Source organism: Temnothorax nylanderi, unplaced genomic scaffold (genome assembly GCF_030848795.1).
Source record: "Temnothorax nylanderi isolate EJ_2023f unplaced genomic scaffold, tnyl_v1.0 TNYL_tig0286_pilon, whole genome shotgun sequence".
Lineage (NCBI taxonomy): Eukaryota > Metazoa > Arthropoda > Insecta > Hymenoptera > Formicidae > Temnothorax > Temnothorax nylanderi.
In genome coordinates, this window is record NW_027249348.1 from 226,064 (window position 1) to 241,516 (window position 15,453).

A 15,453-nucleotide genomic window follows, 5' to 3' on the forward strand; every position below is an offset into this window, starting at 1 on the left:
GATTCCGATGACTCGCTGCAAAACAGAGCGACTCCATCACCGAACTTATATGGTGATATGGCGGGGGAGCGGAATCGCTGGAGTCAGGAGATGAAGGAGGACGCTCGCTGGAATCTGACGACGTACTCTCTGCGAAGGGCGATCGGAAATCCATGTGTGCGGGAAGAACTGTGGATACGAACAATAATAGCTTTCGGTAATAGATCGGAACGGTATATGAGTGGAGTTGCGATGAAAATTCCAAAGAGATTCCGTTACATGAGCGCTGAAGACGAAGAGGCGTTTCGCGATAAACTTTGGAATCGGTGGTGTTCGAAATTACGTTATCACGTTGCGCCATCTCATCAGATGGCAGCATCGATCGGGTATCGAGAGGCCGGATCGACGCGGCAGCTTGCGCAAGCACGGGCGCGCTCATCGCGAACTTCTCCCTCGCGCCAGTGTGAAAACATGTCCGCGCTGTGATCAGACGTACGACGACCACGCGGTGCGTTTCGATAGTAGAACTGTATTACAGTGCCCATTGCAGTGATTGAAGCTGCCGAGAAGCTTTACTAACGTGTGAAGAGACCGCTCATCAACTCTGGTGCATCAACACGACTACTCAGGCTCACACGTGCGCGAGTGCCGACCGCCACGTGTCTCACCGGCTCACGGGCCACTCACCACACCAAGACAATTAATATAATTGATCTTGCTCATCTTCAAACATTCACAGACTTCTCAATCCTACACCGCTCACGGATTCTCAGGTCAGATTGTATCTTTTTGACGTATTAAAGACGGCTCAGACTGTGGTCTGAGTTACACAAAAAATAAAGGATTAATTCGTTAACACCCTCCACGCGCGTCCTTCTCATCCCGCTTCCATCGCCGGGAATTATCAGCGATTTCGCGAACATTTGGTCCTTCGAGCCGGATGCGTGGAACTTATGGTGTAACTCAGACACAGATCACGTGAAAAGGGCATGCCCTTCGCGATGTGCCACGTAGACATTATAGCGCTTTCGCGAGTGAAAGACAGACATTCTCACGCGCGCTCGCGAGTGTTACACAAGTGTTCACGCGCCCTCGCGAGTGTCACATAAACAGTATCACGTGCTCAATACATGACTCTCGCTTCGCATAGCGCTTTCTCTCGCGTTCCTCGAACGTTCTCGTCTCGTGCAGCATGTTCTTACACGTGTCTCGACGTTTCTCAGGTTTCTCATCGTGAACAGCTCAGGGGCGGCTCATCATGACGGATCCCGCCAAAACCGGGACGGGTGGGAAGACCCCGCCATTGCTCGAGCTGCCGGCCGACAAGCGCATTTCAGAGCGTCAGGCCTCACCGGTGCGACTGTCCGCGGAGCTCACGCTGAAGGTGCAGACGCAGATGAATCGCATCGCAACGGTGCGGGCCATTAGCCAGACGTTGCCATCCACCGCAGATGACACGTCGGTGGATGAAATTCTCCAGATCTCGATCCAGCTCGAGGAAGTGCACAAGGCGTTCCTTAAGGAACACGCCTATTTCGAAGTCTCATGGCCGGCTGCGCTCATCGCTCATGAGTACTTCTCGCAAAACGCCTTCGCCGTGGAGGCGCAAGAGTGCATGGCGGCTCGTCGCTCTCTGGCGAAGCTCAAGGGCGCATTAGCGGAGAGGCTTACTCCGAAGGCGGCGCTTGAAGCGGCGCAGCCCTCACAGTCTCAGCAGAGACTGCCGGACATTAACATCCCGTCATTCAAGGGCGATTACGCTACATGGCCCACGTACCGCGACCTATTCAGGGCCGTTATCCTTGATAGCCGACAAATCACTGACGTGGAAAAACTTCACTATCTGCGACTCTCGCTTGAAGGCACACCTGCTCAGCTCATCTCCGGACTGCCTCTCACCGGAGATTCTCTCAACCCGTCATGGGAGATGCTCGTCGAGCGCTACGAAAACAAACGCCTGCTCATTCAGTCGTATCTGGACCAACTCTTTGCCAGCTCAACACCAGTGCAGAGAAACGCCGCATCACTGGACAAGTTGCTCAACACCTTCAAGGAAGGAATAAAGGGCCTGCAAGCCTTGGGCGTCTCACAGGATCTGGGAGATAGCATCCTGGTGTACCAGCTGTCCAGGCAGCTGGATCGCCAGACGAAGGAGCAGTGGGAAACGTCCTTAGGAGCCATGCGCGAGTATCCGCGATTCGAGCAGCTCGAGCAGTTTCTCACCTCTCGAGCACGAGCACTCGAGAGGATAGAGTCCACGGCCAGCTCAGGGAGCACGGCCGCCTCAACGTCCAGGCGCCCGTCGACAGCTCACCATGCGGCAGTTCAACCGGCCCGCACGGAATCATCAGACGGCTCCACGGTGTACCCGTGTGACTGCTGCAACGGCACGCATTTCGTTGTGACGTGCACCAAATTTAGGGATCTCTCACCGGTCGAACGACAGAAACTTGTCATCTCACGGAGGCTCTGCTTCAATTGCCTCGGCCGCCACAACGTCCGCTCATGTAAGAGCTCACGGGGGTGCAAGAAGTGCACCAACCGACACCACACGATGCTGCATGAAGCTCATCAGGCGAACTCATCAACGAAGCCGAGCACCAGCTCAGCTGCGTCAGCTCAATAGGAAGATGGTGCAATCGTCGCTCACTCCTCTTTGGCCCGCTCATCACACTCAACATTATTAGCTACGGCCCTGGCTCAGATAAATTCATTTGTGACTACTCAGCGCGTACGGCTTCTCATCGATTCAGGTTCAGAACTCACCTTCGTCTCTGAATCACTCATTCGTCAGCTCAACATTCCTCGTCATCATTCTGTCATCATCATTACTGGAATTGGGGGCGAAAAGTCAACTCAAACTCGAGGAGTTGCCTCACTCCAGCTCCGCTCACTTCACTCAAGATCAGACGTCATCATTCAAGCTCACATTCTGCAGACGTTAACCAACATCTTGCCATCATTCAACGCTGCACCACAGGAATGGCCGCATCTCACCAAGTTAATCTTGGCCGATCCAGACTTTCTCACACCACGGCCAGTGGATATCATCATTGGAGCTGATTCATATGGGCAGATCATCAAGCCCAACATCATCAAACAAGATCCATTGATGCCAATTGCGCAGCTCTCAATTTTTGGATGGCTCGTTCTTGGACCTGTCGACACATCATCATCGGCATCTGCTGCAGTGCACCATGCCTCGATTCAGGAGAGAGAAGATGCTCTCGACGAGTTGCTGGCGAAATTCTGGACACAAGAAGAAGTGCCTGCAAGTAATACTCATGATCTTACGCCTGACGAGCAAAGATGTGAAGAATATTACAAGAGCACTGTTTCGCGGGACTCAACAGGTCGATACACGGTTCGACTTCCGTTAAAATCATCACCTGATACTCTTGGGGATTTGTATCACACTGCGCATCGATGCCTGCAGGGCTTACTGAGAAGATTCGCACGAGATGACAACTATCGACGCCTGTATCATCAGTTCATGACCGAATATCGAGAGCTCAATCACATGACGGAGGCCGCACCCGTTTCCAGCCAGCACGCGCAATATTACTTGCCACATCACGGCGTGCTCAAACCAGACAGTGCAACCACAAAATTACGTGTGGTGTTTAATGGCTCGAGTGCATCTACATCCGGCCGCTCACTCAATGATATCATGTATACGGGAGCCAAGTTGCATTTAGACGTCACAGACGTTTTGCTCTGGATTCGACAATTTCGGCATTTAGTGGCCACTGACATCACCAAAATGTACAGGCAAATCAACGTACATAAGGATGACTGGAATTTACAACGGGTTCTCTGGATCGACAAACAACTCAAGGAAGTGGAAAATTATCTAACAACGGTCACGTATGGTACCAAGGGTGCCCCGTTCTTAGCAGTGCGAACACTGCTGCAACTGGTGAAGGATGAAGGCCATAAGTTTCCCCTTGCAGTGCCGCCACTCACTGAGGGTCGATATGTTGACGACACTTTTGGAGGCGCCGACACAGTTCAGCAGGTAAAGGAAATTGCAGTGCAACTGAAGAATTTGTGCATGGCGGGCGGTTTTCCATTATCAAAGTGGCACGCGACTCATCAAGATGTGCTCACTGCGGTTCAAGCAGAAAAGGAACAGGGCTCACAAATTGCATTTGACGATTGCACAACCAAAATCCTCGGATTAAACTGGCTTCCTCACGAAGATTCATTCACATTCTCAACAAGGATCTCATCGCACACCAATCAGTTCACCAAACGCCTCGTTTTGTCTGAAGTGGCTCAGATATTCGATCCACTAGGCTTTGCATCACCAGTAGTGATCAAGGCGAAGATGCTCTTGCAGGAGCTATGGCTCCATAAGCTCCGATGGGATGAACCACTGCCATCCCAGCTCTCATCACGGTGGCTCACCATCAGAAAAGAACTCACCAGCTTAAGCAGAATCTCAATACCTCGATGGTATAACACATGGAGTACCTCGTCAGTGGAATTTCACGGCTTTTCTGATGCTTCTCAACTAGCAATGGCTGCAGTCGTATATATCACCGTCCGCAGCTCAAACGGCGCCACGATTTCATTGGTGTGCTCCAAAACTAAGGTAGCACCGCTCAAACGGCTCACCATCCCGAGACTAGAACTCTCCGCAGCACTGCTGCTCTCAAGGCTCATGCGATACGTTCAAGCCACCTTGAAGTTGAACGTTACAGCAATTCACCTGTGGACGGACTCTGTTGTGACACTCACGTGGATCAAATCTCATGCATCGCGCTGGAAGGATTTTGTGAGAAACCGAGTTTCTCAGATTCAAGATCTCACTGCAAAAGCACACTGGAGATACGTACCTGGTACATCCAATCCAGCCGATTGCGCATCACGAGGATTGACTACTTCTCAACTTCAAAGCCACTCATTATGGTGGACGGGACCACCGTGGATACTCACACCTGAAGCATGGCCATCACAACCCGCGCTGTCGGACGAGTTGAGCTGCAGTGAGGCCCGTCCTGGCATTGCGCTACATGCAGCGGCATCTCAGTCGGAATACCACTGGGACCTCATATATAGGTACTCAACCCTCAATAAATTATTGAAAGTAACAGCTCTCTGTTTCAGGTTTATCTCTCTCTTGAGAAAGCGCCGAGCCAAGTCACTGGACTTGCACTCAGCTTTGGAGAAGGCCAGACTATTCTGGATCAAGGCTACTCAAGCGGCATACTTCACGCATGAGATCAAGATGCTCACGGCCAATTCGAGACTACCACCTACTCACGCATTCAGTCAATTGACTGCGTACATAGACGCTCAAGGGGTTATCCGAGTTGGCGGCCGCCTCAACCAATCAGCACTAGCTCAAGACAACAAACATCAGGCGATTTTACCTCGCCACTCACGGTTCTCAACTTTAATCATCGCCCACGCCCATTTGCGTACTCTACATGGAGGAACACAACTGACATTGGCTCATGTCAGGCAACAATATTGGATCATCGGCGGACGGGCTCCGGTGAAGTCTCATATCTTACGGTGTGTCGTGTGTGCTCGGCAGAGGGGGATCCGTGCTCATCAACTGATGGGCCAACTACCTCTCTCTCGGGTTACGCCGTCACGTCCGTTTGCTCATACAGGAGTCGACTATGCCGGACCGCTCACCATCAAGACATGGAAGGGACGAGGTGCGAAAACATACAAGGGATGGATCTGTGTGTTCGTCTGCTTTTCCACCTCCGCAATTCACCTCGAAGTAGTCAGTGACTACTCATCAGAAGGATTCATAGCAGCCTTCCGAAGATTTGCAGCGAGAAGGGGAATTGCTCAGACCATGTACTCGGACTGCGGGACAACTTTCATTGGAGCAGACGCCGCGCTCAAGAAAATGTTCGTCCAAGGCGCTCAAGAACATCAACGGATTGCTCAAGTGTTGCAACTTGACGGCATAAGATGGGAGTTCAACCCACCAGGTGCTCCACACATGGGGGGCAAGTGGGAGGCGGTTGTAAAGTCCGTGAAGTTTCATTTGAGACGGACCATCGGGGAGACTCTCACGACGGAAGAACTAACAACGTTGCTTACGCAAATAGAAGCCATTCTCAACTCAAGGCCTTTGGAACCGTTGAGCGACGACCCTGAAGACGTCTCAGCGCTCACCCCAGGTCATTTTCTCATTGGAGGTCCACTCACTACCATACCCGAGCCATCTCTGATCGACCTGGAAACCTCGCGACTGTCTCGGTGGCAGCTCATCCAGCAGCATGTTCAACAATTTTGGGCGCAATGGTCGGCGCATTATCTGCAACGCCAGCAGGCAATATCCAAGTGGCATCATCCTAACAACAACATCAAGGTGGGCTCTATCGTACTGATCACCGAGGAACGCTCTCCACCGTGCAAATGGCCACTCGCCAGAGTAACTGCTTTGCACCCCGTAAAGGATGGACTTACTAGGGTGGTTACCCTTAAGACGGCCACCACGACGCTCACCCGGCCAATTGCCAAGCTTGCCATATTACCCATTTCATCAGGATAAAGGATCAAGAGTAAGGAATCATCAACAAGGTTGCTGATGGCGGGCGGAATGTTCGAAATTACGTTATCACGTTGCGCCATCTCATCAGATGGCAGCATCGATCGGGTATCGAGAGGCCGGATCGACGCGGCAGCTTGCGCAAGCACGGGCGCGCTCATCGCGAACTTCTCCCTCGCGCCAGTGTGAAAACATGTCCGCGCTGTGATCAGACGTACGACGACCACGCGGTGCGTTTCGATAGTAGAACTGTATTACAGTGCCCATTGCAGTGATTGAAGCTGCCGAGAAGCTTTACTAACGTGTGAACAGACCGCTCATCAACTCTGGTGCATCAACACGACTACTCAGGCTCACACGTGCGCGAGTGCCGACCGCCACGTGTCTCACCGGCTCACGGGCCACTCACCACACCAAGACAATTAATATAATTGATCTTGCTCATCTTCAAACATTCACAGACTTCTCAATCCTACACCGCTCACGGATTCTCAGGTCAGATTGTATCTTTTTGACGTATTAAAGACGGCTCAGACTGTGGTCTGAGTTACACAAAAAATAAAGGATTAATTCGTTAACACCCTCTACGCGCGTCCTTCTCATCCCGCTTCCATCGCCGGGAATTATCAGCAATTTCGCGAACTAGTGGGATAGAGTTAAATTCGAAGTACCTAGGAACAGTGAAGGTGATTACGCCGTATGGTCGGAATACTATCGCTTGAATACTCTACAAGCACGAGCTGCATTGCGCGAAATGAATGAAGATTCGAGCGAACAACTCGAAGAGAAAGAACAATAATGATGATAGCGAGTTTGAACTGAGTTTGTGCGAAATAGATCAAACATGGATCAATTCGAGCAAACCGAACGCGATCTATTGGAGCTGTCCGACCAAGTCGCTACCTTGGGTGAATATTTTACATGGGCGCTGCAATGCACGGAATTCGTCGAGCAGCTCGAAGAAGGTTGTCGTGCCAAACGTCCGCGGCTCTCAATCGGGCAGAGGCAAAAGTTGGTTGCCAGAATCGCGCGACTCGAGGGTGCGAAGACGCGATTGGAAAGACAATTTATCCGTAGCGGTGGTGATTATGCGAATGCCGGTAACAGTGGCGACACGCGCGCGACAGAACTCGTATGGCGAGAAATCGACGCCGCGTTCGAATCGCGGATAATGACCGGTGCGGTAATTAATACAGACCATGTAGAACCGCGGCAGTTTTTGGAAGACGCCTGCAGCGTAGTGTGCAAGCGAGTGCGAGACATTATAAAAAAACATAACTGTGTCAAAGTGAACACCTTGTTCAACGGAGAGTTTGTGGCGGGCGATAAACGTGCCAATAAGAGTTTTAATACAAATAACAAAGAACTCTGTCGTACATCGCACTTGCGCGAGTGGTACGAGCGGCACGTTATCGAGCCCACATTAGCGAAACTCGAGGAGTTCCAGGAACGCGACAGTGGGTGGGCGTTGACGCGAATCCTCAATTTGACGGTGAACGTCAACAGATACAATCCTTTGCGCGCGGGGTGTCACTTGAAATTGCCTCAAGACATTAAAACGAAGAATGCGGTAATCAATGTACTGTCTATGGACAATGCGTGTTTTGCGTGGTCAGTGGTAGCCGCCTTGCATCCAGCCGAAAGACATTCAGAACGGGAATCATCATACCCGCATTATTCAACGGTATTGAATGTACGAGACATTGAGTTTCCAATGACGTTGAGTCAAATTAAAAAGTTCGAACGGCTCAACAATATATCCGTCAATGTCTATACCATCGAGGGACAGAAGACGTCAACCGTTCTTCCAATACGGCTTACCGACCGCACGAGTGATAAACATGTGAATCTGCTGTACGTGCAGGATCCACGAGACAACAATGTTGGACATTTTGCGTGGATTAAGCATCTATCCCGCCTCGTGAGCTCACAAATTAACAAACATAGACACACAAAGTACATTTGTGATCGGTAAGTGTCTATACTTTTTTAAATAATATATAGAATATTTTGTATATAAAAAAATTTATAATATTTGTGTTTCTTTTTTGCAGATGTCTTCACTATTTTAGTTCGAGCGACAAGTTGCAGCCTCACACTGTGGACTGCCGAGAGGTAAACAAATGCGCAATCCGACTGCCGAGCGAGGACAACAAGTGGCTGAGCTTCAAGAACCACAGCAGGAAAGAGCGACTTCCCTTCGTGGTATATGCCGATCTGGAGTGCGTGCTGCAGAAGACACAACCGGAGACGGAACACGTGTCATACGTCTATCAACATCATCGGGTATGTAGTATAGCATACTACATACAGTGCTCGTACGACAAAACGTTATCAGCGTATCGATTTCGTCGCGATAATGACTGCGTCGCGTGGTTCGTCGAGGAACTCAAAGGATTGGCGCATCGCGTAAAGAATATCTTGTCAGACAATGTATGCATGGTAGACCTAACGCGAGAGGAGTGGGAGACATTTCGCAGCGCGACGCAATGTCACATATGTGAAAAACCGTTCGCGCCGGATGATAATCGTGTACGCGATCATTGCCACCTGACCGGGCGTTACAGAGGTCCGGCACACTCGACGTGCAATCTGAATTATAAGGATTCTCACTTCATCCCAGTAATATTCCACAATCTGTCGGGCTATGACGCACACTTTATTATCAAGGAGATAGCTGCCGCGTTCGAAGGCTTGATCGATGTACTGCCTATAACAAAGGAAAAGTACATCTCATTCACGAAGCATGTGAAAGACACAGCGGAAAGATCAGATTCGCGCAGCGACATAAAATTAAGATTTATCGACTCGTATAAATTTCTGAGCGCGAGTCTCGCAAAATTGGCATCCTTCCTCGACAAGGATAAATTAAAAATTATACGTTCCAAATTTTCCGCGTTATCCGACGACGATTTCAAATTATTGACGCGAAAAGGTGTCTTTCCATACGAATACGTGGACAGCGTCGAAAAGCTGGAGGATACGTGTTTACCGCCGCGCGATTCATTTTACAGTTCCTTGACCGGTGAAACCGTATCCGAGAGCGATTACGCGCACGCCGCGAACGTATGGCAGCGATTCTCCGTTCAAACTCTGGGCGAATACAGCGATCTATACCTGAAAACCGATGTCTTGCTGTTGGCCGACGTGTTTGAAAATTTCCGCGACAGCTGCGTCGCGAGTTACGGACTCGATCCCGCGTACTACTACACTTTACCAGGCTTTACGTGGGATGCCATGTTGAAACATACGTGTGTCAATTTCAAACTGCTGACCGACATTGACATGGTTATGTTTATCGAACGTGGTATTCGCGGCGGCCTGAGTCAATGTTCCGGCAGATACGCGCAGGCCAACAATAAGTACATGCAGTCGTACGATTCATCGAAACCGTCATCGTATCTAATGTACTTCGATGTCAACAATTTGTACGGCTGGGCGATGTGTCAACCATTGCCCTACGCGGAGTTTCGATGGGTCGAAGACGTGTCGAATTTCGACTATAACGCGATCGCTTTGGATTCGCCTACGGGCTGTATTCTCGAGGTCGACCTAGAGTATCCGCAGGATAAACACAACGCGCACACTGACCTACCGTTCTGTCCAACGCGCGATAAACCGCCCGGCAAACGGCAGGACAAACTTCTCGCCACGGTGAACGATAAGGAGCGTTACGTTATTCATTATCGCAATCTACAGCAGTGCACGCGCCACGGTCTTTGCGTCACAAAAATACATCGCGTATTACAATTCGTTCAATCTGCGTGGCTCCGCGCTTACATCGAACTCAATGCAGAATTTAGAACACAAGCCAAAAATGAGTTCGAAAAAAATTTATATAAATTAATGAATAACGCAGTTTTCGGGAAAACGATGGAGAATGTACGCAATCACGTCGATGTAAAGTTACTGACGAAGTGGGACGGACGATACGGCGCGGAGGCAATGATCGCGCGACCGAATTTCCACAGCAGGAGCGTGTTTTCGGAAAATCTGGTAGCCGTCGAAATGCGCAAACTCGAGGTGAAATTCGACAAACCCATCTACGTCGGCATGTGCATCCTCGACTTGTCGAAGGTATGCCTATACGAATTTCACCACGAGTACATGTCTCCCCTGTACCGCGACTCGTGTAGAATCATGTATACCGACACGGACAGTTTGATTTATCATATCGAGTGCGACGACGCGTACGAGACGATGAAACGTGATATAGCCAGGTTCGACACGAGTGATTACGCGGTAGATAACGCTTACGGTATACCTCTCGTGAATAAAAAAGTGCCGGGCCTGATGAAGGACGAAAACAACGGCGCAATCATGACCGAATTCGTTGGACTTAGGGCGAAAATGTATGCCTTGCGAGTCGATGGCAAAAAAGATTGTAAAAAAGCTAAAGGTGTCAAAAGCAACGTTATCGCGCGCACCATTACGTTCGACGACTACACGCGGTGTCTGAACGATGAGATCGAAATGACTCGACCGCAGTCGTGCATACGATCGAAAATGCACGAAGTGTACACTATCAGTGAGACGAAAATCGCTCTGAGTCCTTACGACGATAAGCGATATATCGTGCCGGATTTGACAGATACATTGCCTTGGGGACATTATCGCATACCTTTATATGATAAGGAACAGTGAAGATTCATGTATGTATGTATATATGTATGTATAATATGTATGTATGTATGTATGTATGTATGTATGTATGTATGTAATGTATGCAATATATGTAATAAAATGTATGTACGTATATACATATGAATATATGTATGTAATGTACGTAGTAGTAGTATAACACAACATATGTATGTAACGTAATATAATATGTAATGTAATGTAATGTAATGTAATGTAATGTAATGTAATGTAATGTAATGTACTAGTATGAATGTATGTATGTATATATGTATGTACGTATATGTATAATGGAAGGAATATTAATCACGTATATATTTTATATTTTATATTATAAAACATTTATTCAATAAAAAAATTTTTATACAATATTAATCACATATATTTTTATATTTTATATTATAAACATTTATTCAATAAAAAATTTTTTTATATAATATTTCCATTTATTACTTCCCTAAACATTTTGTTCCTAAAGTACGGCATGTCACCGTGCGTGAACGTTATCTTCCTGCTTGCACAGACGTATTCGGCGAACATGCAAGAGAATACACCACAATCGCTGCCGTTCGTCTGTTGCGAAATATTCTTGGCGGAATAAAATACCCAATCACTCATATCATAAGGTTGTTTCTTTTTGTCAAGACTCTCATCTTGTAAATATAGTTTTAGCGCAGCCAGACATTTCGGATTATCACTGCCCATACTGTCGTAATAAACAATTGTTTTATCGCGGAAATCTACTATTGACATACACCAGTGCACATTCAAATGTATTGGGATAATAATGAGATCCTGCGCAAAGATGTCCACCTTCTTGGTCCATCGCTTCAGAGACGAGTGACCGCTCGACAGAAGTTTTGGGTAAAAGAACGTGTTCATCGCATGTACTTTCGGATATTTGTTCGAAGATGTACCTCTGGCGATCAGTAGATTCATATAAAAGTTAATCACTTCGTCGTTGAGCCAATTTAAATCGACCAGCGTGTGAAGATCCTTTTGCGTGAGCTTCAGACCGAAGCCTTCCACCACCATCTCCATACTGCGATTTTGTCAAAAACCTTTGACAAAAAATATGTCATAAAAATTATACCACATCACATTCCAATAATTTTAAATAATAATAATTTGCAAATTTACCAGATGAACTGTTGCACAGATGAATCGCTGCACCATAGATTGTTAACTGTTTCGATCGCTCCGCACAGATTTTAACTGTTTCGATCACTGTACACAGATTTTAAATGTCTCAATCAATGCACAGATGTATCACCGAGGTGTTTAAGCTCTCAAATCATACTACTGTAGCTTGATGCATCCCTCGTTATATACCCTTTGCTCTCTCTCTCGCTCCAACTGAATCTTGAAAGATCATTTTTTTCTTTGTTTTGCATTTCTTCCTTTGTCTCGCGTACTGCGTCGTAAAAAAATAGTGTGAAATAGATACGTATACGCAATAACAGCCCCCTTCTTCCAGAAAAATATTTGTTTATAGCGCCACGATGAACACGAAACCCGCAATAGTAGATAACATATTATATTAGAAAGGATATTAATAAAGATATCGTATATGTATTTCAAACATTTTATATGTATTTCAAACATTTTATATGTTGCATACGTCGTTACATATTTTTTATATATTGGATATTTTGTATTTAATATTTTTTACATAGTTTATTTTTTCATATGTTTTAAAAAAATACAATCTGTACGAATTAAATAACATTATTCTTGTGTATCCAAGAGTTGTGCGATCCATCGAATCCCAGCCATTTCACGTAAACCTCGTCACCCTTCCTGCGCAGTACTTTCTCCACGAGATACACGTCAGGATACGTCGCGCGATGCAACTCATACTCGTAGAACGCTCCAGCGACGGATTTTCCACGATAGTCCTCGAGTAGATAGGTTACGGGATTGGTATGCTGCACTTTAAAGATCTTAAACACCTCGGTGGTCCAATTCGGCGTGTAACCCTTTTCGAAAATCGTCTTGTATTTGCTGACGCGTACCGAGTCGCCCGTTTTGAACTTTGCCGGGCCCGCGATCTTTATCGCGCTGTACACCGTAGCCAAGAGTCTTTCGGCGATCGCGGGGGTAACGTCGACGGGTCGCATGCCGATCGTTCGATGCTTGCGCGCGTTGTAATCCGACACGAGTCGCGGCAAGGCGTCGACCCACTTGTAATTTCCATTGAGCGTAAACATCTTCCACATATTGTTTTTTAACGTGCGATTGAATCGCTCGACGACCGATGCCTTCATCACCGAATACGTGGAATAATGATTGATGCCGTGTTTTCTCACGAGACGTTGCACGTCGGTGTTGTAAAATTCCTTCCCCATGTCGGTTTGTAGATTACTAGGGCACCTCCCGCTATCTCGAATTATCTCAGCAATAGCGTCAGCTGTCTCGCTGCCGCCTTTACCCTTGAGCGGCACGGCCCACGCGTACTTGCTCAACACATCGATGACGGTGAGTATGTAGTGGTGGCCTCCGTTGAAACGCGAGTACGGACGCATCTCGACGATATCAGCCTGCCACAGATCGTCGTATCCTCGCACTATGACGTGTCTGCGGGGAAAATTTCTTCTCGCCGGTGCGTGCAATTCGTCCACCAGCCGTCGCTTTTCGATATTTTTATCCACATCGGTCGATTTTAACGGTCTCATGTTCGGTTAACGTTTCGTTGGTTGTTTGTCGTCGTTCTTTAACTGTACGTAGCCGTTTCTGTTTATGTTTCTGCGTCGTTCGTCGCTGTTTCTGAACCGCTCAGATACGATTTCGAGCCGTTCCTGAACCGTTTGACGGCCGTCCGACAACCGTTCCTGAATCGTTCGTTGTCGTTCGTCGTCGTCAGTTAACCGTTGTTTATCATTCATCGTCGTTGTCGTCGTCGTCGACGTTCTTTAGCCGTTTGTAGCCTTTCCTGTCACCGCGTAGTTCGCACCTGTTTCTGAACCGCTCGTAATCGTTTCTGAGCTGTTTTTGAACCGTTCTTGAACCGTCCGACAACCGTTCTTGAACCGTAAGACAGCCGTCCGACAACCGTTCTCGAGTCGTTCGTTGCTGTTTGTCACCGTCGTTAATTAACCGTTACCTCTCTTCACTCGTCGCCGTTCGATAGTCGTTTCTGCTGAACCGTTTCTTGTCACTCATCGTCGTTCGCGAGTCGTTTCCAATCTAACGATATTCGCACGCCGAAGCGCGTTTACCGCAGTCTGTAACGCTCGCACGTCCTTCTCGAACGCGGTAAGCTTCTCGTCTGACTCTTTCCGTTGATCTCGCAAACTTTTAACGCACTGATCCACGTATAGTTTGTTAACAGCGTCACCGTCAGTCTCAGGTTGCGCTACGCGACGAATCTTGCACGACCTTGCGTCAAAGTCCGTGGCGATGCGACACAGAGCGTTGTCGCGCACGAAATTTCTCACTAATCCGCTCCACCGATGGTACGAATTGGCATTCGTCGCGTCTTCGCTCCGCTCGAACAATCCGAATTTATTGATTGGCATTTCAACACCGATTGAACGGATCGCTGTCGCGCCGTTTAATTTATAATAAGCCCAGCCTCGCGAAGTTCCTCGATGATTGACGTGATCTCGTTGTCGTGGGCATTGTTGCCAGCTTGACGCGATGCGTCGATCAATCGCAGACGATCCACCAGCTCGTTGGGGTCGTCCCAGTGCACGTAGTCGATCTTATTGTCGGTTAGCGTCATCGCGCGAGGCGCGAATACGCCCTTTCCGGATTTTTTCGTCTTGGATTTGGTCGATATCAACGGTGAGATTACAAATAGATACTTGTATCCCCTGTTACCTTTTACTCGCTCGCGAGGATCGTGCTTGTATTTATGAGCACTCGTCGCCAACAGTATGCTCCTGTACTTTTCCCTATCGGCCTCCGTGTAGAGTTTATCATCGGGTATTTTTTGAAGATTAACTCGTAAATACCGGGTGTACCGGCGTATCGTACGTCGCCGATATGAATGTTATCCGCTTTGTCCACGTAAAAACGTTTATTACCGAGCATCAATTCATTCTTGTCGAGATAAACGCCGTACACGTCGTCTATCGTTGGATCGGCGCCCAAAACAGACGAGATATACACTCGGCTCAGTAGACCGAAGCGATCTTCCAACGTTTCTATAAACAATTCTCGCCCCTCCGACGTTTGCAACTGCTTTTGAACGGTCGTCCCGATCGAGTCATCCGTGGTTTCGAAAACATACTCGTTTTCGAGAAATTCGGGACTTGTACGTTGCACGGTTCGCGTCGGTGTAGAGGTTATCGGTGTAGAGGTTATCGGTA

At 48.0% G+C, this 15,453-nt stretch overlaps 3 protein-coding genes and 1 pseudogene across 3 annotated transcripts; 3 read left to right on the forward strand and 1 right to left on the reverse strand.

Moving 5' to 3' along the window:
• Positions 1 to 1,237: 1,237 nt before the first annotated feature.
• Positions 1,238 to 6,502, forward strand: LOC139780605 (uncharacterized). The gene is made up of 2 exons (XM_071719322.1): positions 1,238 to 2,486; positions 2,733 to 6,502. Exons 1-2 carry the CDS (start codon positions 1,238 to 1,240, stop codon positions 6,500 to 6,502), a joined length of 5,019 nt encoding a protein of 1,672 aa, XP_071575423.1.
• Positions 6,503 to 7,221: 719 nt separating this feature from the next.
• LOC139780606 (uncharacterized) lies at positions 7,222 to 10,327 on the forward strand (the record flags this gene model as incomplete). Its single annotated transcript, XM_071719323.1, has 2 exons — positions 7,222 to 8,470; positions 8,554 to 10,327. Coding segments are annotated over exons 1-2 (2,901 nt in total), but the record flags the coding sequence as incomplete, so codon positions are not given.
• On the forward strand, positions 10,323 to 11,442 carry LOC139780597 (uncharacterized). Its single transcript, XM_071719313.1, has one exon. It carries the CDS (start codon positions 10,346 to 10,348, stop codon positions 11,141 to 11,143), a length of 798 nt encoding a protein of 265 aa, XP_071575414.1. The 5' UTR covers positions 10,323 to 10,345; the 3' UTR covers positions 11,144 to 11,442.
• Positions 11,443 to 11,569: 127 nt separating this feature from the next.
• On the reverse strand, positions 11,570 to 12,181 carry LOC139780607 (sentrin-specific protease 1 pseudogene; annotated as a pseudogene).
• Between the last annotated feature and the right edge of the window lie 3,272 nt (positions 12,182 to 15,453).

Bases quoted from the DNA above. Each gene is read 5' to 3' on its own strand.
- LOC139780605 (XM_071719322.1), top strand. From the start codon at position 1,238: ATGACGGATCCCGCCAAAACCGGGACGGGTGGGAAGACCCCGCCATTG. The intron at 2,487-2,732 runs GTAAGAGCTCAC...TCATCGATTCAG, and splicing joins CCGCCACAACGTCCGCTCAT to GTTCAGAACTCACCTTCGTC.
- LOC139780597 (XM_071719313.1), top strand. From the start codon at position 10,346: ATGAATAACGCAGTTTTCGGGAAAACGATGGAGAATGTACGCAATCAC.